At 39.6% G+C, this 24,150-nt stretch overlaps 1 protein-coding gene across 1 annotated transcript; it reads left to right on the top strand.

The window, feature by feature from the left end:
• On the top strand, positions 21,164-24,150 carry LOC8055801 (protein TIFY 6b). The gene is made up of 7 exons (XM_002462307.2): positions 21,164-21,532; positions 22,072-22,271; positions 22,364-22,605; positions 22,700-22,784; positions 22,869-23,226; positions 23,338-23,395; positions 23,528-24,150. Exons 1-7 carry the CDS (start codon positions 21,448-21,450, stop codon positions 23,724-23,726), a joined length of 1,227 nt encoding a protein of 408 aa, XP_002462352.1. The 5' UTR covers positions 21,164-21,447; the 3' UTR covers positions 23,727-24,150.

Below are 24,150 nucleotides of genomic sequence, written 5' to 3'. Positions count from 1 at the left end.
AAATTGACGAGGCGAATCTTTTGAGCCTAATTAGTCTATAGTTAGACAATAATTACTACAAACAAACGAAAAGTGCTACAGTGTCGCGAAATTTTTTTCTTCGGAAATTTAAACAATGTTCCAAAATGTAGAGTATCTTACCAAGAACGTATCGTACCACATTCGTTTGTCTTATCAGCCATATTTTTTCTATTAATCAACAGTGTTTTTTCTCTCACAGCGAACAATATTTTCAATCATGGCTTCGAACCAGCGAATAGGCAGCCACCAGGTTCAGCTATACTCCTACATCAACATCCACATGTGCACATCGTACATCGACGGCGACAGGTGAGGCCTCCGGTGCCTCGTGGTGTGGCTGTATATATATATACTAATTCTTTTCCTAACGTGCAAATATTGACCCTCGGATTTTTTATTTTTATATTTTGGTCAGCCAGGAAGGTGGGGTACATGTACATCGTGAGTACATGCCAGAAACGGGAGGGCAGCGCGTCAGGGCGGTCACGTGGCGCCGTGCCGATCCGGGGTCCCCCAGGGGCCCGACGGCCTGCCGGTGAGACGTTGACGTCAGGCGTCCCCCCCTGCTTTGGATCCACCACGTGAACATCACTGCTGGCGCCACGTGAATCGAAGATGCTCGTACTGTTCGTTCACACATCACACATTCACAGACGGGAGCTGCGATCTGAATTTCGCGCCATGCATCCAGGATTTGGGAGCGCAAGTCCTTGTTTAGGCTGTGTTTAGTCGGTGTAAGAAAAAATTTCACGATACTGTTTGTTTGTGATAATTATTATCCAACCATGGATTAACTAGGCTCAAGATTCGTCTCGTAAAATTCAACCAAATTGTATAATTAGTTTTTATTTTTGTCTATATTTAATACTCTATGCATATGTTTAAAGATTCGATGTGACGAAAAATCTTGAAAAATTTTGTGTTTTGTGGTGGAAGTAAATAATTGATGAAAATTTTCAAGTTTGGCTACCGTATAATTTTCATTTGTATTTGGTAATTATTTATTTAATTATAGACTAATTTGATTCAAAAGATTTGTCTCACAAATTACGGATAAATTGTACAATTAGTTATTTTTATCTATATTTAATGGTTTATGCATATGTTTAAAGATTCCATGTAACGAAAAATCTTAAATTTTTTTTGATTTTTTTTGGAACTCAAGAGGGCAGGTTAGTACTCGCGTCAATTCATAAGTTTATTTTTCTTTATTCTTTTGCTCTTGAAATTGAAATGTGTTTATATATACTTCGAACTTCTTTGGTTGAGGTGGCTTCATCTTCTACACCGTTGAAGAAGCACCTTTGCCAGCTTCACCGGTTTCTCCTAGGTACTTGCTAGTTTATTTTAGACTACTAGAGAGAGAGAGAGAGTGTGCTTTTAGAATCATCAATCTAGGATCACTTTAGATCGTTGGTAATCATAAGAGATGAGAATGTGGGGGAATACACGTGACGCGATACTATATGATTTTAGAATAACAATGTTTTCAAATTTGTAGAGTCGTTGCTATAAACAAATGATTGAACTCGAGATTACTGTATTAGCATGTGGTAGGTGGAGCATTATATATTATTGATTAGAAATATCTTTGACAATTTTTTTTCTCAAGCTCGTTTATTTGAGAGAGGTTTCAAACTCATCAAATAAAATGTCACGTAGACAAAAATGATGATATGTTAAGAAATGTACGCAGAGTGAAGATGCAACGTAGGCAAAAATGATTTAAATCAGCATAACATCCCTCCCATTTGTGGATATAGAGGGATATATATGTATGAATAACTAGCTAGTTTCGCTTATATATATATATATATCTTCTTTTTGTTTAGTGAATGGTGTGTGAAGCGTCGGGGAAGGGCTATCGATCATGAAAGGAATTTATTTCGTTGTTTTGCAAAGTTTGCGATAGGATTTAGTATTACATGATTGGCGCGCCCATGGTTCGATCGCATTCGCGCATCCGTCTTGAGAGGGACAACTGCCTCAAGAAAAGCATTTTTAAAAACGACGTGATGGGAGAGGCCAAATCTTAATTAATTGGGAACACCGGTTGTTGTCATGGTGGAATCATGCATGGTCCAGCGTGCGTGCAAGTGGCGAGTGTGCAGGATAGCCACTGAACGGAGACACAACCACATGCTGCTGATCAGCTGATGGGCCTCGTACGCCTCACGATGCCATGCTGCTTACACGGTTACACCACACCAGCCACCTATACATCTTACTTGCCCCCCATTAAAAAATATAAATAGTATTTACTAAAAACTTAGTTAAACACGAAGCACTATAACTGACACACATACCGTAGTTATATTCTTTTGAGAACAGAGGTAGTATCTGAGCGCACCATGTATGTTGTGTGAACTAGCAAATAATATTCCTCTGTTCTAAATTATAAGATATTTTGTTTTTTCTAGATACTTCCTCCATTCTAAATTATAGTCACTTTGACTTTAGATTATACTTCTCTAGTGCCACAAGATGCAAATCAACTACGCAAATACACTAGAACATCTCACTCAAATGTGATCTTTTGTGAGCAAAGTGAGTGGAGCTACAAGGGTGTTACGGATAGCAAGAGGTTCCAAGAGAGTGGCCTTGGTTGGCCACAAGGTCTATTTATAGCCCACTTAAGAAAACAAGTTGTTGGAAATTTTCTACACTATAAACATACACACACCGGATTGCTCCGCGAGCACCGGATATCCCACACCTGAGAGTTCCAATGGTTAATTTCCAATGGCTAAGAAACTAGCCGTTCTGTTGAACACTTTGGTGAAAGCTCAGGTGCTAGCACTAGAGAGTTTTGGTGAGTACAACTGCCCAAAGTCACCGAAAACAATCCTCTCTCGCATTTTCTCTAGTGACCCTACTTTTGGTGTCACAACAAAGAGTCCTCATGAGTTAGTTTGAACTTAGGTGTGTCATTAGTCGGCACTGTTACTAAACTGTAAACTCTGGTGCCTCACGTCTAGTGAGTACCAGAAGTCAACGTGGTCGCACTGAATTTCACAAGAAAATGACACACATAATGTAAACTTCGTTGATCTCACTGTAGAGTTTCAGTGAGTGCTTTTAAGCACACTAGAGACGATTGGACTAGTCCAAGTGACACATTAACTTTTGGTGTACCTAGTTGTGTCCACCAAAAAATTCCGATTAGTGCAAAACCACCTCACCGAGTGCCTTTCTCAAATAGTTTTCGCAAGCATGCTAACTACAAATGTGTTTCATCTTGAATACCAACACTTAAGCACCGAGTTAACATTTTCAAAAAGATTTTTCACGTCACTAGTTCTAATGCATATGCAAGTTAATCAACACCTAGTGGAACTAAACAACCATAATTGCATATTAGAGTTCTTCTCTTAATAGGTTATCTATCATAAACCCGACCATGCACTCTATTGCATCTCAGCAGACTTTGCCTTCGGGCTTGCTTTCCATCTTATTCTTCTCCTCTTTTCCAAAGTTGAGCACTTAATCATCTCATGGCCATCACCATCATCTTCATGGTGATCTTCTTGCTCAACCCTTAGGTCTGTGCATAACCTTGCTTATCACAATACTTAAGCAATTTGTTAGTCCACTAGTTGCCACTCAATTGGCATAACCAAACTAGGGCTTTCGCCCTTGTAGACTTTCTCATATGTGACACATTCAATAGCTACAATCTTCCTTTTCTCTTGGAGCACACCACATTTTGCCCTCGTGAGCGGTGTCCTTTTCATAAAAATACCTATAGCAGATCTTTTGCAAGAACGAATGGTTCGTCTATGCATGTGATGTTGTTAAGATTTGCCATATAGTCATACCATCTCGGTTGGAGAAGACCCCCGCCCCCTCTCTAGGAATCAAACCCACGCATAGTGAAAAAGAGACACCTTCAATGCATTAGCTGTAGTCTTGCTTCCAGATCTCATCCAATGCTGAAACCATAGGCGCTCTCGTGCGTAAAACGTAGATACATTTATATCGTATCCTTGGTACTTCAACAATGTCGTAGTGGATGGTTCGGGGCCAGTACATCCAACTTCGGATGAAATGTAAATTTGTTATATATTCAAAGTTGGAGGGAGTATATATTATTTCAACGACCAATAATGAACCAGTAGTAGAATTTTCCGTTGTGGTAAATTTCCCTTTTTATATATATCAAGAAGAACAATTTTCTACTGAAAAAAAAAGAAAAAACATTTTTCTGATACAGTACACCATAGAATAATTCCCGTTTTATGGAAAATAATAAAATAAAAGGGATAAAGGTGAGGTCCGAAAGAAAGCAATGTGAGTTTCGGTAAGGTCGACAATTGTCCATCTATATCTCATATATAAGAATCGTCTAAATGAACAAAAGCATATATACGTATACATATGCATGTGTGCGACTTCTCGATTTTTTTTACTCCCAATCATTGGCTCTGAAGTCTGAAGAAACCAATCAATGTCTTATTTTATTTAAGAAAACCGATCATCAATTTTCTCGTTCATTCCTATCGGATATCGGAGTACTTTTTCAGCGGAGCATGGATACATATCAATTATTAGGCAGCCAGCAATATATAATTATTATATTTATATTTCTGGCTACTTGCTTACTGGCACTGCTGCACGAACGAAGGGTTTGTTAGACCTTTTCCTCGGCTGTGAGCCGGATAAAAGTTTGGGGACTAAATATTCCACCTTTAGTCTCAGTTTTCGGTTGGTAATATCAACCAGGACAAAAGGGCTCGCCACCAACTGACGTGGCACAGCCCCTTTTAGTCCCGGTTGGTATTACAAACCCCGACTAAATGTTTTTTCTTTTTTCTTTTTCTTTTTAATTTATTTTTATTTTAGTTTTCAATTATATTTTTTTCAATTTATTATTCGCTGCTATTATCCGTATATGTTGCACCTATACGAGAGCGTTATTATTGCACACACAAAAAGTATGAAACTATATATATATATATATATATATATATATATATATATATATAATGCTAGATTCACTAAGACATGATATAACACAACACTTTACCCCATATTATAAGGGAAGAGTATCAAGTCCTTGTGCCTTTGGTTAGAACCTCCGGAGGTTCTTCTCCATTTCCTTAGGCCTCAGATTGAATGGATCGTTATAAAGAATCAACATTATTTAATATTTTAAAATGAGAACATGAACAAATTAAAGTAAAAATATCCTCAATTGCCTATAACAGAACTAAACATGATTTGTGTATATATACTAGTAATGATATGTGTATAGTATTTTTTAGGTACTACATTTATCATCTTTCATAAAAATTCAAACATAAAAAGTGATTAAGCTAGCAACATGAAATAAAATAGCCATATACAACATGAAATTATAATATGGTGCTGCTAAAACATAGGAGGATGAGCTAGCAACCTTTCAAATAAATCGACGACGGCGTAGAAGCGTTGAAGTGGATTGATCGCTGGAGATGAGAGCAAGAACCAGCAAAAACAATGGAAGAACAAGCAAGAACAAAAGAGCTCGGGCTCGGACATGGAGGAAGAAGAGGATATAGGGGGAGGGTTTAATCCCGGTTGGTACAGTCTAAATCCCAGCCTTTAGATCCCGTTCGGTGCCACAAACCGGGACAAAAGCTTTAGTCCCGGACAGTGGCACAAACCGGGACTAACGGTCGGGATTTAATCCCGGTTGGTGACACCAACCGGGACTAAAGGTCTCTCCGGACAACGTCAGAACCGTTGGGGAGGGATCTGACTTTTTTTATCCCGGACGCTAAAAATGCTGAGACTAAAGGTATTTGGGTACACCGACGAAAGGCCTATTCTCTGGTATTACGGCCTCTATGGAACTAAAGTAATAGCGTACCATTATAATATGTGGACACTCAAATCATTATAATTATACGACGAGACTTGTGCCTACTATGGACTATGCATGGTTGTCCTCTTGCCCTTAGTTTTTTTCAAACAACGTTGTCGTTATATACGTACTCACACAGTACGTATATGTACTGTACTTAGCAATGTCCAAGCTCTCACCTACCTATACATGACTACTGCCCCATTAATACTTGAGTCGCGTACTCGATTTTACCGTCCTACTAATGGTCAATGAGTTAATTAATTAAGCTTTGGAGCCATTTCTTCAACTTGTGCTGGCTGAGACGACATCTCTTGTCCTACGTGTTTGACTATAGGCCCTGTTTGAGTTTTTCTAACCTGTGTCCCTCTTTGAGTTGGAAAATGAGCACATATTACCATTTTCGGACAGATAGGTAAAAAGAAAGGATTAATCAGTGCTTAGAACCTTATATCAGTTAGCTTATATCAGGTGTTTTGTGCATGCTTGTCTAGCACACAGTGGAAACAATGGCTTGCTTTAGCTGAATTCTGGTACAGTACCAGCTATCACACTTCTCTTACTACTATTCCTTTTGAAATCCTCTATGGTCAAAAGCCTAGACACTTAAGCATTTATGTGGGTAGACTCTTTTGCAGTTCCTGATCTCCAAGTGTGGTTAAAGGAAACGAAGAAACTTATGGTGCACAGTAGCAATTAGTTAGAGCACGACAGTGCCAGAAGCTGCAAGCTGATAAGCAGAGATTTGAACGTTCTTTTTAAGTGGGTGATTCAGTGTACCTTAAGTTAGAACCATTTGTTCAGACTTCAATCGCCACCAGTTGCTTCAGACTTCTATTGTCAAAAATATGTCAGACATCTTGTACGTAATCCCTAAAGCCTTTAGTTCGCAAAATTTTTTAAGATTTCCCGTCACATCGAGTCTTTGATCGCATGCATGGAGCATTAAATATAAACGAAAATAAAAACTAATTGCATAGTTTACCTGTAATTTGTGAGATGAATCTTTTGAACTTAGTTACTCTATGATTGGACAATGTTTGTCAAATAAAAACGAAAGTGCTACAGTAACCAAAAACAAAAATTTTTGCGAACTAAACAAGGCAGAAATATTTGTTCTTTGGATGAACGCATTGATACATGAGGACACTCACAATGCAGACTCTATCGTAAAGTCTCAAGTTATTTATTACCTCGTATAATGTGGACTTAGAGTCTAAATAAGATTTGGAGTTTTATTTTTTCTACCTCTTTCTTCAATAAATATGTTGTCACATCAGTAAAATACCATAAATAATATGTAATTATTTGTTTTGGACTCTATGATAGAGTCTTGCACTGTGAGTTCGCTACAACAATCCTGGCTATGCACTTTTTGTGAAAAGATTTCCTAGTCCATCAACGTTGTGAATCATTTAACACCTTGTTGCTTATGTTGTATTTCTCGGATTATCTGTGCTACTCAGCTCACAGGTGCAGAATTTACATCGATTTGTCCCTTAGGTTGCTTGGCACATTACACGATAAAATATATTAACATTTAATACCTTCATACTGCCTCAAAGAAAGTCGTTTAGAACAACAACCTGGTCTTCGAAGTCCAACTTTGATTTCTTGTTTTTATAAAAATATTTATCAAAAAGTGATATATGTATATTTTTATGAAAAATATTTTTCAAGACAAATCTATTTATATGGTTTTCACATTTACTAACTTAACAACTTAAAAGTTATTCATGATTTATATTCCTAATGTTTGACACAAATCTTATCCAAAATGACTAATTTCTTTACGGGTATGGAGGAAGTATATACTCCCTCCGTATAGATTTAGATATCGTTTTGGACAAGGTTTGGGTCAAATATTGAGAATATAAATCATCAATAACTTTTAAATCATTGAGTTTGTAAATGTAAAAATTATATGAATAGATTTATCTTGAAAAATACTTTCATAAAAATATACATATATCATTTTTTTCTTAAATATTTTATAAAAATTGTCACACCCATATTTTAAGAACAAAATAGGATGCATAAAAGACTCATATGTGCCCCAAGAACAGTCGCACACATAAGTAGACAAATCTCAAAACGTACCATTGCAGTGTTTATTACATAGCGGAACAATAATAAATCACATAGTCTTATACATAAATGATAGCATGAAGTAAACAACGCTCTCGACGGAAGCACCACACAGGGACACTATTGACTGGTTGACTCCAAACCTAATACTCATAACGGTAATCCTCATTCCAAGCATCATCATTTGCATAACCTAGGGTGTTGGGAAATTGCAAGAGTGAGCACATATCGTACTCAACAAGTATAACCAGGGGTTCATGAGGCTCAATTAGCTGACACTGGTTTGACTGCATTTAGCTTTTAATAGTGGATAGCATGTTCATAATTAATAGCAAATGTCAAGGTAGTAGAAATAATCCATTAATCACATGATCAAGTGTAAGCATAATTAATCCCATAGCATAAACGATATTCAAATGAACATAACAACTTAATAAGCTCATCGTCGTCGCAGCAAGAACCCCCAAGGCCGCTCATAACCATGAGCACGGCTAGTATACTAGTTTTAACACTCTGCAGAGGTTGTACATCTTTACCCATGAGTCATGATTTACTCTTTTGTCCGAGGTAGCTAATCTCTTAACCCCTTCCTAGGGAGGTCGGCAGGGATCACTATGAAGCTTTTCAAAAGTTCGTCTAACATGTTAGGGCCGCAAGGTTTCCTTTGCGAGCAGATATAGATACCCCCTTCCGAATGGCACAATAACGCGCAGCCTATACACATAGGGACAGGGGCTCGCACTATACCCGTGTCGGTTCAGCCTCTCCGCCCTTCGGGTAACCTCTAACAAGCTAGAAAAGGTCTTCATACTGAGCTAAAGCCAGAGCCATTATAGCCCTCATGGTTGCACTGTTGTCCCGGTGATCACTTACAGACAAGATCTCATACAGTTATTTGTCATTCTTTTATGTTCATTGCATAGCTATTAATCATCTTACAAGATCATGTATTATATCACGCACTAGCACATCTACACCAAATGCATATCAAGTAGGTAGCAAGGAATCCAGGTAACAATCATCTATGATTTTGCTAAGGTCGACAAGGTGATAGCATGCATATGATATATATGTGTAGTTATAAGTGAATAGATAACAAGAATGATCCCAAGTTATACTTGCCTTGATCAAAGCTCTCCTGAGCCTGCTGGTCTTCAAAGGCTTTGTCTTGATCACCAACGTATCGCTCACCGTCTATATTCCATCATCAATCAACAACACGCAATCCAATGTAGACAATCATACACGAAACAAACAAGCTATAATTAGAACATTACACCAAACAGTGGTAAAACAAATATAAAAGTTTATGAAAACATTCTACGCAGCGCTACGATCACACAAACGTAAATTTCACGAAAATCGGAATTAAAACATAGAAGATATGAATTTTCCAAGATTTCCTATAGAGAAATAATTAATTAAATGCTACTGCAGAATTAAAATGTTTCAAAACAGAGAATAAATACTTCTAACATGTAGAGCTCGTAAATACGAATCTAACGGAATTTGAATGGACAAAAACGGAGTTAATATGAGCATTTTATAAGCAAAACAACTCCAGTGGCAATTCTGTAATTAACTCAAAACGTATTTTAGATTCAGCCGACCAGAATACGCCTTCTGAAATGGAAAACGTAAACTTGAAAATGCGTAAAGGATGGCGGGTTGAATAGCAAAATCTCCAGGGGCTCTTTAACAATTTTTCCTGACGAAGAGGTATGTTTTAATCTGGGCCCTTGATCTTCAGATGGGCGGTCACGATCTGCTCCTGGGGGGCCTCGGCGGGCCGGCCGGCTGGCCGGCTCCCTACTCCGGCACGGCGGCGCCATGGCCAGAGAGCCGAAGCTCGCCGGCGTCGTCCGGCTTCCCGTTTCCGAGCACCAAATCGAGAAGCGAGACCATGGGGAGATAGAGGAGAAGGTCGCGAGCTCACCTCTGGTTCGATTCGGCCGGGGAATGCGCAGGGAGCTTGCGCCGCGGTGGAGAGCGAGGGCGGTTTCGGCGAGATTTTACCCGAGCACAGCTAGGGCTTCCTAGAGCGCTGTAGATAGCAAAAGGAGTCACGGGGAGAAACCAAGGACCATATAGGGCTCTGCTGGCGCTAAACACGGGATTGGTTGCCTTCTTCGCAGGGAGAGAAACCGGAGTCCGGCTCGGTCACGCAGAGAGAAGGGCGACGGCGCTGCTCGGTGGGCCCCAAGCGTCAGCGAAAGGGGCGCTGGGTCCCGGTCATCAGCGGCAGAAAGGAGGGAGAGGGAGGGAAGTGGGGCGCGCGCCTGCTCGCCCTGGGCCGTAAGCTGGGCTGCGGGTTGGGGGGAAACCAGGGGCTGGCTGGGCCGCCAGGCCGACAGGGAGGGCTTCCCTCTTTCTCTTTTTTTTTCCAAATTCTTTTCTGTTTTCTTTTCCAAAACATTTTTCCAAAAGAGTTTTTGAAGCAAACAATAAAGATAAGACCAGAACAACAATACAAAAATTATCTATGCTCCAGCATGAATGCAAAATCACGTTTCTAAACTTATGATGTGTTTGAATCTTCACAAAATTATTTGTTTGCTAAATTCAAATGCCCACAAAAAAATACTCAAATAAATCGAATTAATTCCTATTAATTGAAATTCACATTTTGGGTATTACAGAAATAAGGAGTCAAAGTTGTGTTTTGGAGACTATGTCGCTATCCTAAACGACATCGAATTCATATACGGAGGGAGTACTTATGTAATTGCTACTCCGTGTCCATAAAAAGAATGCAATTATAAGATCTAGTCTAAGTTACCAAGTTAGTAAATAGTATTAGTATTTATCTGAGAATAATTTTTTGTGAAAAAATATTTTATACATAATATAATTATACTTATTTTTTTATAAAAATCTTAGTACCTTTTTATATAACTATGTAAAAAAATAAAATTGTTTGACTTCTCAAAAATTAAGAATTACATTTTTTTTGTTTAGGGGAGTACCGTATTCTCTTCTAAATGAGCCGCCAGCTTTCAGAACGAGAAGCAAGGGCCACGTCGCCTCAAATTCTCTCGTTCGTTGGATCTTCAGTCGTGCGGCTCAGATTGTTTGGAGCAACTTCTGACGAAAGCAGCTTCTCGCGCTTCTTCTCAGCTTCTCCCGCTTCTCTTCCGAAGCCAGAGAACACTAGTACAAAAGTACTCAAAGCCAGCGGTGGAACATAATTTTTAGAGACGTTTTAATTAAAAAACGTCTGTGGAAAGAAATTAGCTTACCCGACTACAAAACCGCCTGTGAAAATAAATTTTTACAGACAGTTTTTCTAACAAAACCGCCTGTAGAAATCATGTATTTCTACAGGCGGATTTCTTAAGAAACCGCCTGTATGATTTCTACAGGCGGTTTCTTAAGAAATCCGCCTGTACAAATAATTTGAACTTGAATTTTTTGAGCTTTTCAAATGATCTTGAAAAGTTATGAAACTTTGTAGTTGATAATTTTTTTCATTTGAAATCATCTTGTCATCGAAAACTATGTTTGAATTTCTCAAATTTGAAATTCAAATTTTGTAAATGACCTCGGATGAAGGAACTACCAATATAAAAGTTGTAGGTCTTAAAAAGTTGTAAAACTTTGTAGTTGATGACTTTTCCATTTGAATCCGTTTAGGGCCTCAAATAATCAATTTATGCTTGGTTTATGATAGTATGTGGGGAACTAAACTCTATTACAAGCACAAGTGAGTGATAGGTGGAGTGGTAGAGCAGGGTACACGCGAGAGTGAGGTCTTAGGTAGCACGCGATTTTATGCGAACAAAATGCGCGACTTGCGATTTCCCACCTTCCCTGTATTATTTTTTTTCTATTTTTAAAAACCGATTTCATATTTTTTACCAAAAGATTTCTACAGGCGGTTGGTATAACTGAACCGCCTGTAGAAATAGTTTTCCACAGGCGGTTCTCAGTGGAAAAATTTATTTCCACAGGCCACCAAACACAGACGGTTCGCCAAACTGCCTGCAAAAAGGGGTTTACAACCGCTTGTATAGTACCTCTGTGTACTAGTGGAAGCAAATATATATCATAGCTTCCGCTTCTCCATCCAGCTTCTCACCCCTTCTCTCTCCTCGCTCTATCTCTCTCATCTTCTCGACTCTTCCCGTGCTCCCTTCGACGCTCGACGACTTAAGGTCCTGCTCCTCCGGCAGCACGCCACCGCCGCTACCAACGCCCCTACCGGCGCCTCCCCTTCCTCTCCCTCTCTCCCGGCGTGGCGGCGTACCAAGTCCTGCTCGACAGTCATTTTCTTCTTACACCTTTTTCACTTACAACTGTAATACTGACTCAAATTCTTTGTATATCTTTTTTTAATTCAGAGAGTTAAGGATCATAGCTCCATCTAATTAATATAGGCGACTTAAAGCGTCCGTCTTGGTTAATGTTGCATTAACGTCAATCTCTTAATGATTAATACAGGCCGATGTTTCTCCCTGGGTATCCTCTCCATTAACATATGGAGCGTGCACCTATTTGTACCCATCTCTGTTAATGAGGACGTTTGTTATCTTTTTTAATATATCAATCAGTCCTTCTGATGGCTTGTTTTTCTTTTTCCTAAAAAAAAGGTGTGCAGGCGCGGCATTACCTGTCGGAGTTGGTGCACGTACGGCCTTTGCTGAATTTGCCGGTGCTTGCTCAGGCCTTGTTTACTTCTAAAAAATTTTACAAAATAGAAATAATAGTATTTTCGTTTGTATTTGACAAACATTGTCTAATTATGGATTAACTAAGCTCAAAAGATTCGTCTCGTCAATTCCGACCAAACTGTACAATTAGTTTTTATTTTCATCTATATTTAATACTCCATGCATACGTCTAAAGATTCGATGTGATGAGGAATCTGAAAAATTTTGCAAAATTTTTGAGGAACTAAACAAAGCATCAGAGGTGGCAGACCAGATTATTGTAGCACAAGCATATTCATTACCAACTGATTGTCACAAGAAGTATTTTCACATATCGAATCCATAAAAGCATGCGAGCACGCGTTTCCTACAGTTCCAAGTTCCAACCGCACTACCTGCAGGGATAGCTTTGCATGCACACACTGCACGTCGTTAGCATGTTTCCAGCTGCAAAATCATATATAGTACGTATAATGTATGCATCATCAATTCAGTTTAATTTATCTGCCAAATCTTTCAACTATTTAACAAACTTTTTCTTTCAAGCGAAAAGGCTCGTAGTATTAACTTGCAATGTCATCACTTACGTAATGCATGGGAGGACCTATCCATAAGCATGGTCATTATTTTAAAAGATCACTAGATAGACTTGAGCACACTGCGATATTTATTTTAATTAAAAGGTCTCAGCTACCTTTCTCTGCATGCTGTTTGTTTCTCTGAGTCATTACTTTTTAGGCCAGTTTCAATGTATAGTTTTATGATACAGTTACAAAGACTATAAACTAGGTAACCGAGCCACATGAGTTTCATGGGAATGAAACTCCTCTCTCCTCTGATGAAACTCCTTCATTTAATGACCCTGCCAAGTCAGCAATTTTGCTTATGTGGCACCCTACTTAATATGCATGACACTATCATGAAATATGCATTGAGACTAGCCTTATCGTTATTATATATATATATATATATATATATATATATATATATATATATATATATATATATATATATATATATATATATATATATATATATGACGCGTTTCTTTTACACGTTGCATGCATCGCGCGCACCATTCTGAGCCATTAATTTATTATCAAGGCCTTGTTTAGATTAAAAAACTTTTTAGATTTAGAGACTGTAACAGTTTCGTTTGTATTTCACAATTATTATTCAATCACGGACTAACTAGACTTAAAATATTTGTTTCACAAATTACAAATAAATTGTGTAATTAGTTATTTTTTATCTATATTTAATGCTCCATACATATGCCACAAGATTCGATGTGTGATGAAAAATCTTGAATTTTTTTTTTAGATTTTGGGTGGATCTAAGGCCTCGTTTGGCTGGGCTTCTCCAACAGCTTCAGCAGCCGTTTGAAACCGTTTTGGGGTAAAATGAAATGGCTCCACCAATGAAGTCCCTAGAAATGTGCTTTTACAGAGCTTTAGGATGTGAAGGAGCCAAAAATAGTGGCTTCTCCCAGCTTCACCTCATCCTATATGACATTTTGTGAGAGCACATTTTAAGGAAGGAGCCATTTTGCCAAACGGTTTACTAAAACGGCTCCAGCTCCACCAATAGAGCTATTCATAGAGCTGAAGCACCAAAAAAAAACAGCTTCACTATTAAAGTGGAGCCATACCAAACAGAGCCTTAACAATAATGCCTAATTATACACATATATGAAGTCATTCGTCTGATCAATGACACGTGGAGCATTTTCCTTCCACTATTCCTAATGATGATGCGATGGTTCTCTTTTCTCTAATCTCTACCGACGATGCATGGATGGCATGTGCTTCTTTTGTTATTACTCCATATAATAACTGGAGTGGATGCATGATGTGCCGTGCGTAGTGCGTGCATGTTAGAGCTGACCCAGCAGTCTGAGAAAGCTTCCTGCTCCAGCATACAGACTAGAGAGTGATCCCCAATCTTATTAGTTTGTTAATTACAAATATTATGTGAATCAGTTCCTCCTTTCCAAATTAGTATGCAAGACATTTAAAAAATTTTAGATACATTATTTTTACTATATGTACTTAGATATACATTATGTTTAGATGTTTAGCAAAAGCTATGTATTAAAAAAAATAAAAGTGTCTTATAATTTAAAATGGAGGAAGTGCATGTAACTTTTTTTCTCACGAGAGGCTCTCAAATTTTTAAGTCAACTTAGTTTGTTTATCTCCTAGTCAACCCTTCATCCGCTATTTATTTATGGAATAGAACCATATAAAAAAATCAACTGAGGGAGTATATAACAAATATATTCAAGTCAACTTAGCAAATCTGATTAACTTTTATTCGGTGAAGTTTCCAACAACCATTTAATATATTGATATTAAATACTATAAGGTCATGACTGCGAATTTGACACCGAATGAAAAATTTTCAAATATGCATCCGTTGTTAACAATTTTTTTATACTACATAATTAAATAATTCTTAGATGTACCATATATGAGTCAAAGATTATGTTTAAATTTTAAACAGTGTGTGCGCCTTATGATAGAAAAAGAAATGGAGAGAGTAATACATTTATTTGTTTTAAAAAAGCACATGTATGAAATCCTATATGTATTCAAATAATTACTCTAATTTGCAAGATTGGATTGATATGACTCTCCTTTTAAGTTTCTAACAAATGGTAATTATTGGAATGGGAATGTTTTTTTGGTTTTATGAAACCATGAATGGGAGAGAAGGTGTAAGTGTAAAGCACGTTGCTTTATTAAACTGATCAAAGTTGGAGAACCAAGAGAATTGGTTAGGTTTGTTGTAGTGGATCCACCTAGATAAGTCTTTGACTTGATGTGGGCAACAAACATATTTTTTGAATTTTTTTTTCTAAAAATTAATACTTAGCAATGTATATGTGGTAACTTTATGAATCTCAAACTATGCCATCATTTTAGCTTTTCAGAAATGCTCATAGAGATAAGATTTGAAGCTATAGAGGGTAAGTGTGCATATATGTATGTAAGGATCTGTGTATGTACCAATGTGATTTGCAAAAAGGGAAGTTGGAGCACTAAAAATGACATATCTCCGTATCAAACAAGGACGATACAAAGGAGCAGCAGCACATGGGAGGATCAGAGCAGCTCTTTACAATCTTGTCAGTGCTTTTTGCAAAGCAATGCTAATAATGTTGTTTTGGCCACCACTACCAAGTACCGAAATGACGTTTCACAACTAATTAATTAGTTGTGGGCACGTTTGAACAGACCGTGCCTATCACAAAGTAATAGTTAATTAGGTACTTTAGCGGCATAACCCTACTGACATTTGAAAACTTATTATCTACCCCGCTAGCAGTTATAAGTTCCACATGATCTGTACTATAAAGTAAGTTTCGTGTCATCTTGATTTTTTCATTGACTATAAAATATGGCATGCAGATGGAACATGGAACCAAGGAATCTTTGCAAACTTGGTACGGATACTCAGATTTTCTTAGATTTACTTGTGCTTATCTACGTTGAGGCGGTTATGTTCACTTAGATTTGCTGGCTTAATGCTTCGATGAAGGTGCCAAGAGGGTTTAGTCTTTTATCGGTGCCGAGAGAAGTACTGTGTGCGCATATTTGTAGATGAGAGTGTGTGCGTGTGCATGTTTGTATGCATCCAAATCTGTAGTGTGACTCATAAAAAGTTAATATTTATTAGTTGAAATTGAACATTCGAGAGCGGTATGTCTTAAAATTTAGTTTTATAAAAATATATAAATTGCATTTATAGAGGTGGTGTTTGCTATATTGCCTGTCTCTCTAAATTGATTAATAAAAAAAGACACCTTAAGTTACATGTCTCTGTCAATGGTCATCTACAAAGACAATTTAGCCGGTATATCTGTATAAATTAATTATCAAAGATGGGGATGTTAAAATATCTGCCTTTGTTAATCGCACCTACAAAGGCGGGCGATCCACGATCTTCAACATACACAACACATCTCTACTACACTACCTATTCATTTTATGATTATATATCATGTTATCTTTTTTATCAATATTCCACAATCTTATATTGAATATTTAAGTCTCTAACAAATGAAAAAGATTTAAACTACAAAGTTTTAGATCTTGATAAGGGTGTGCCTCCATCCGATTTAGTTTAATTTTTTCAAAAACTTGAATGCAAAAATCTAAAATTTTTGAAATGAACATTTCAGATGCTAAAAATTTTCAAATAAAAAAACTACTGTGAAGTTGTAGATTGCAATGACAATTACAACTTTGGTGTAAATCATGTCAACACTCATTGACGTTTAAAAATTCTACATTTTAAATTCCAAATATTAGAATATAAATAACCATTTGGAATCTATATTAATAAAAAGTTGTTAACTGCAAAGTTGTAGATCATATTGAAATATACAACTTTTGTGTTGGTTATGTCAACATTCTAATTTTAAGTTTTAAAATCTCAAAGCTGAAAATGAAACTTTGAGATTCTAAATAGTTTCATGAAATATAAAGTTGTAGAATGTGTCGAGCTCTACATTGTCTTCATCTAAATTCATATGAGAAAAGTTATGATTTTCTTGACACCATTTGTAGCGGTGGTTCCTTAGAATGACCACATTTAATTGATTTTGTATTGGTGGATCTTAGAATGACCGGCTCTATTAGTAGTCTTTCAATGGCAGGTACTTTGCTTTAGGACGATTGTCTCTACTAATCGACTATTAATAGTCTTGGTACTATAAGGTGGCTATCTCGGTTAATCGACTATTAATAGAGGTGCTCACATTATAATATCTATCTTTGAAAATGATTAACTGAGGTATGTGTTTGGCTGAAGCCGCTTGACCAGTTCAAGTGGCGACACTACAAAATGCTCATCTCGATTAATCAGAGGTTTGTCTAATCATATCCTTCATGTAGCAATGTGTTGATGGCTTCACTCAACCTTAACATATTTCACTTATTGTCTGTGAACAGAGGGTATGGTCTGGAGGATGTACCAAAGTAGTTATATCTCTCTATAAATTTGTCTATACACAGATATAACCACTTATGGTTGACTCTAAGGGACGAAGAGAGCATGTTTGACGTGGCTCTACGTGTACTGCTCCGCCACCAAAGCCACAGTTGGAGCCGGGAGACCAGAGCACCCCAACACATGGTTTCGCGTCAGTACCAGAAAAATGACTTGGCTCCTCTATTCGACACCGAGAAGCGCTTCTTTGCCACACATTTGGTGCAGTTCCTTCAGCTTCCGTGTCCGAGCACCAAACATATGCATGGGCCTAAATCTGGGTCATCATATGATTAATAAGATTCATTTGTAATGCATACATAGATTCTATTAGTAGATTTCACACTCAAGATTAATTGATAGAACACCAATTTTATTATGTTTTAAACTAAAGAATTTATCATAGGAGAACTGATCACGAACTTTGGATGTTTGGTGGAGATGGTTGTACCCTATCCATGTAGCAGAGATAGAACCTCATTTTCGCTCCCTGGGTTTCTTATTAATGATTGCGTACCAAGTAGGAAAAACACTCGTTTTACTTTCATATGGATAAAATCGAATCACTTTAGGCCAAATAATATCTCTTATGTATTTTAACCCTATTTTCATTATTGAAATCCTAATTGAAGTACATAATAATGGACGTGGGTGTGGAGTTTATGGATGTCAAAAACGGTATTGAGAGATGTATGGTTGAGAATGTTATGCTTGTGAAGAATTTTACAAAGTAAAGATAGCCAATAGCAAGCAATCTACAACAAATATAGCAACATAATCCATGTTATGGCTATCACACTAGGACAACTAACACTTTAGTAGAGTATACACACTCACAAAATACTAAAGTGAGTGTAAGTTATTAGCAATTTAGCAGTAACTGCCATCAAGTTTTCAATTCAGATTTAAGACGAAACAACCATGCCATATGAAATCAAAGTTCTCAAACAAAAAATTTTTCTTTATCTCAAATTATTTGATTTTAGTTTAGCGAGAAAACTATTGGATAAAGTATTTTATACATAGGAAAATAATCCGCAGTAGTTAGATTTACCAATTCTATTTATATCGTAACTCATATCCATGTATCACATCTAGGGATGAAAACGGATCGAATACGAACGGATATCACCAATATCATATTTGTTTTCATATTTTTGGTCAGATTTGGATTCGAATACGGATAATGTCAACCATATCAGATAAGATAGGATTAGATGTCGACATCATAAATATATGATTTAAGTATTCAGATACGGATACGGTATCAGATGTTGAATATTTGGACTCGGATACGGGCAGATCTGAACCCTCTAAACGAATTTGGTCTCGAATACGGTCGGAAAATATCTATGTTGTGTTTCATCCCTGATCACATCTGACTAATATTTATATTATAAAAAATAAAAAATGCAATCAAATTGAAGAATTATACCACTTTCACCCATCCTGTCTAATTCACAGTCAGATTTTTTTAAAAAAAAATCTCCAAAATTCAAACACATACAATTTAAGTACAATGGCACCACATAGATTGGACCTAATAAACTTAGGAGGTGGAAATTACGGAACCTTTTTTCTAAGCATCTTCAACAGTTTTGTATTTGTGGTTTGTATTCTTATAATTTACTAAAATTATTGAAATGAGGTATCTAACAGTTTTATATTTGTGTTTTGCAATTTGAGCAACTTAGCAATTGAGGGAGAAAACTTGACATAAATGCAATATCGTGGGCCGCTTGGCAAAGGCCAATGGGGTGCTCCACCCGCGATACTCCCGCGCGTGGGGGACACTTCGCGCGTGGTGACCAACCTTGGAGATCGATGACGACCTGCTGTCCACGACAGCAGGACGAAGGACTCTATGACAGAAAGGACTCTATGCTAGGAAGCCCGCGATGACAACCTGCAGCGTCTCGGATACAGGTACCAGGAAACGACGGCGACCTGGATGCTCGCGAACTGGTGGCGTGGCGACGAGAAAATGTCGCGAAGAAGAAACACGTGACCAAAAAGCGAGACCAGATACGGCACGGAAGAAAAGTCGCGACAAATACGGTTGGGTACACAATTTTGGTTTTTTGCTAAGTTAATTATGCTATAAACATTTGGAAATGACCTTTTTCTCTATTTGTCATATCATTTTGGAAGTTGGCAAACTACAACAAATAAGGGCATCTCTAAAGGCTTTGTCAAATTGACTTGGCATTTGTTGTTGTTTGCAAACTTTTATTACAAAATGCAAAAGATAAAAATAGGCCTTCTCCAAAGGAATTGACATCTGGACTTGGCAAAAAATAAAAATAGAAGGTCTCCACGCACGCGCGCTTTGCTCGCGCGTGACTTTGCTCGCATGATCGGGTTTGCAAAGTCATCCACAGCTTGACATTTTTGCCAAATTGCCCAAATTACAAACTTTAAATGCAAAATTGTTAGATATTTTTTTGGAGCTTTTTAGTAAATTATTCAAATGTAAACCTCAGATACAAAATCGTTGGAGATACAAACCGTCGGAGATGCGGCACAAAAAAATCAAATCAAATTTGTATATAAAAGAGTAGCGCCGTGCGCACATGGCACATGGTGATGGCGAGAAATCATAAACAAAACCCGGCGCGGCACGCCACCCGCTAAAGTCCGAGCCCCCCCGTGACGCAATTCATATTCCTATTTTACGGGTATTCCTACATCATTCATTTACTTGTTTTTTTTATTATTTGCGTTTTTGTATCTTTTTTTGTCACTGGGTCCAATTCCAACCCTACCCCTCGCCTCGCCTCGCGTCGCGCATCGTGGTCCGAAGCAGGCAGGAAGCACGTGGGACCCGTTCCCCGCGCAGAGAATCCCGAGGCCCCACCCGTGGCCGCCCACCACGGCTCGCCTCGTGCGCTCCCTCCTTCCCGGACACGTGTCGTCCTTTCGAGCACCCGCCCGCCGCCTCCGGCGCACGCTGGACGCTCCGCCGCCGCACACCCTTCCCACCGACATGCGGGGTTCCGTTCCTCCCCGGTCCCAGACGTCAGTGACGCTCGACGGAACCCGCCGGAGTGCAGCGGGGAGGGCGTCGCGCCGTACCACGTGGGGGAGTCGACCGGGGGAACCGGTAAACGTGGCGCGGGCCCCGCCGAGAGCGACGCCGCCGATCCGGTCACCGCGGCTCGGGCCCGCCGCCCCTAGTCGCCATGCGAGCCACTCCTTTTCTTTTTTTTTCCTACTCCTATTTAATTATTTTTTATCTATCAATCTCCCCCGTTTCCCTAGCTGGTAGTAAGGCTTTGTTTAGTTTAAATTTTTCATAAAATTAACACGATAACACTTTTATTTATATTTGATAAATAATAATCAATTATTGACTAACTAGACTAACAAAATTTATCTTACAAATTATAGATAAACTATATAATTAATTATTTTTTATTTATATTTAATGTTTTATGTATGTGTGCTATAATATTTGATATAATATTTGATGTGATGGAGAATATTTTTTAAAAACTAAACGAGGCCTAATGTAATGCCCTCGTTTTCAATAAAAAAAAAGAGAACGCACGCCATTAAACAAAGCACAATAGCAAACACGGCAAGGCCTACAAGAGGAGAGGAAAGAGAGGAGAATGGTCAAGGCTGCCGCGCATCGTCATCACTAGGCATCAGTCAGTCGAGGGGGGAGGACGAGGAGGTGCTGAGGAGAGAGAAGCTTCACAGAGCTTTGCTTGGTTGGGGTTGGAGCCCTGGGGGCGTGCCAGCCGAGCTGTCCGTCTCTCTCTCTCCATTCCACCACCCACCAGCTACTACTACCTCGGGAGGGCAAGGGGAAAATCTGCGGCCTCCTTTCCCGAGCCCGGTTGGATGGAGAGGGACTTCCTGGCCGCGATCGGCAAGGAGCACCCGCACCCGCACAAGGAGAAGGCAGCTGGCGCGGCGGAGGATTCAGGTATGCTCCCCGGCCTCCTTTCGCCGCCTGCCGCGCTCCGTTTCTTGATCTGTGCCCGCACCCAGCCGTGGCCTAGTTTCTTCTTGCCGTGCTTGGTTGGGTTCGCTCAATTCGTTTCGGCGAGATGCGGCATGGGTGCGCTGCGAAATTCAAGCGCCCCCTTCTCTCTCTCTTTCTCCCCTGTTTTTTTTTTTTTTTTTTGTTACTAGCTTTACTTTTATCTTGGCAACAAAAGAGTGCGGTGCGGGCATGGCTGTCTGGCATGCCTGCCGAATTCCTTTTGACGGCCGGCCTGCCGTGTACGCTCGATTCGGGGCGAGAGTTAATGCGTGAAGAAAACCATGATTTTTTTCTGGGAGAGACTGGCCGAACCTTTCGGACAGCCGCGGGTGTCGTGAGTTGATTTCGTGCTTGCCTCTGCTCTGCGCGCTCGTGGGACAGGGATGGTTAACGGATCCATCTCTGGGATCGTGCTTGGCTGTGTGTATTTATGTGCCGGCGTCTGATTCTCAGAGGCGTGTGCAATCTCTCTCTCCCAGCTTACTTTGGCGGAGCAAGAGCAGGGGCAGCTGCAGCAGCAGCTCCGGCAATGGACTGGTCCTTCGCTAGCAAGCCCGGCGCCGCCCCGGCGTTGATGTCGTTCCGGTCGGCGGCGAGGGAGGAGCCTTCGTTCCCCCAATTCTCCTCCTCCTTCGACGGCGCTAAGAACCCGGCGGCCTCTCGTATCCTCACGCACCAGGTATGCGCGGCTGCTCTTCTTGATTCTGATTCATGTCAGCTTCCGACTGCTCTTTTATTAATATAGGCCTCTGATGATGTTTTAATTTTCAGAGATCTTTCGGCCCCGACAGCACGCAGTACGCCGCCGTGCACCGCGCGCAGCAGCCGCCGCCGCAGCATGCGCTGAACGGGGCTAGAGTCATTCCGGTCTCATCGCCGTTCAACCACAACAACAATCCGATGTTTAGGGTCCAGAGCTCGCCTAGCCTTCCCAATGGTACTGCGTTCAAGCAGCCGCCTTTTGCCATCAACAACGCTGTGCCCAGTTCTACTGTGGGTTTCTATGGAACAAGGTAGTTTTGTTTGCTGTTATTATGACCGTGACTTTATAGAAGTGGCTGTGAAATTAGTATCGACTGAAACAACTTGCTTGTTTTGCCTGTGAAGGGATGCGGTGAGGCCAAAGACGGCACAACTGACAATCTTCTATGCCGGTTCTGTCAATGTATTCGACAACGTCTCCGCCGAGAAGGTATAATTTCTCATGATCTTTTTCATTTTCATGCTAATTTGCTTGGCTTTTAAGCTCCTTCATTGGCATTTTTCGTTTTCACAGGCTCAGGAACTCATGTTCTTAGCCAGCAGAGGATCTCTCCCAACCTCAGCCCCTGTGGCCCGTAAACCAGAAGCTCCTATTTTCGCTCCAGCGAAAGTCGCAGTGCCCGAGGTTTTGCCTGCAAAGCAGATGCTATTTCAAAGACCGCAGCATGTTTCGTCGCCTCCATCAGCCATCTCCAAACCAATCCCTGGCATCTTGCAAGCTGCAACTCTCCCCAGGAGCGCCTCTAGCTCTAACCTTGACTCCCCAGGTCCGAAATCTTCAGTCCCATTAGCTGTTCCTCCCGTAAGTCAGGCTCCGGCAGCTCAGCCTGCAACACTTGCAACTACAACTGCAGCAGCAATAATGCCTAGAGGTACTGCTGGCTTTTTATGCTTTGCATAGCACTACTGGCTATCATTGTAGTATTCAGTAATTCTGGTTGCTCTTTGTTACACTGTATTGAAATTGTTATTGTCCGTTGCAGCTGTCCCTCAAGCTAGGAAGGCGTCCCTTGCTCGATTCTTGGAGAAAAGAAAGGAAAGGTAGCATCCATATTCTTAGTTTCTTACTCCCAGTGTCCTAAAAACAGGTCAATTTGTTTTGAGTGCATCACAGCACCTTAATTCCCTATGACAGATTTGCAATTGTTCTGATCTTGCATGCTTCTTTTGCAGGGTGACAACTGCTGCGCCTTACCCATCAGCCAAGAGCCCGTTGGAGAGCAGTGACACATATGGCAGTGGGAGCGCCAACGACAAGTCATCATGCACTGACATTGCCCTCTCAAGCAACCATGAAGAGTCCCTATGTTTAGGGCAGCCCAGGAACATCAGCTTCAGCCAAGAGTCTCCCAGTACAAAACTACAGATGTGATGATCTGATCTGATCATGCCCAATGTTCATAGATTTGTCCAGGCTGACTGATGCAAACACCATAAAATACTTTTGCACTCAGGCAAGGACTCGAGAGGAAGAGATTACATATGTTATCGATGCCGTTGTTGTTTATTTTGCCGTGGTAGTTTACTTGTAATGCTGGTATAGCTGGTGGTGCCCCACCTAACTAACAAGAGAGCTGTCACTTGCAGACTCTTGATTTTTATTTTATTTTTTTGCCCTAGCGCCATTTCTGTTGGGCAAAAGGAACTCAAATGTGTTACTTTAGCAGTATCAAATTATATAGGCTTACAGATTCTGCGCCTGTTGTATGGCCAAAAGTGTAATATTCTTGTTCTTGTATTATGAACTTCCAAGCTGCAGAATGCAAGAGCAAAACTTATTCTCGATTGTGTTCTCA

The sequence above is a fragment of the Sorghum bicolor genome, chromosome 2 (assembly GCF_000003195.3).
Source record: "Sorghum bicolor cultivar BTx623 chromosome 2, Sorghum_bicolor_NCBIv3, whole genome shotgun sequence".
NCBI lineage: Eukaryota > Viridiplantae > Streptophyta > Magnoliopsida > Poales > Poaceae > Sorghum > Sorghum bicolor.
Note: the sequence above shows the minus strand (reverse complement) of the source record. Positions and strands in the feature narration are given on the sequence as shown.

Coding starts and splice junctions, on each gene's coding strand:
- LOC8055801 (XM_002462307.2), top strand. CDS start 21,448: ATGGAGAGGGACTTCCTGGCCGCGATCGGCAAGGAGCACCCGCACCCG. Junction 21,533..22,071: donor TGGCGCGGCGGAGGATTCAG/GTATGCTCCCCG, acceptor TCTCTCTCCCAG/CTTACTTTGGCGGAGCAAGA. Junction 22,606..22,699: donor GTGGGTTTCTATGGAACAAG/GTAGTTTTGTTT, acceptor TTGCCTGTGAAG/GGATGCGGTGAGGCCAAAGA.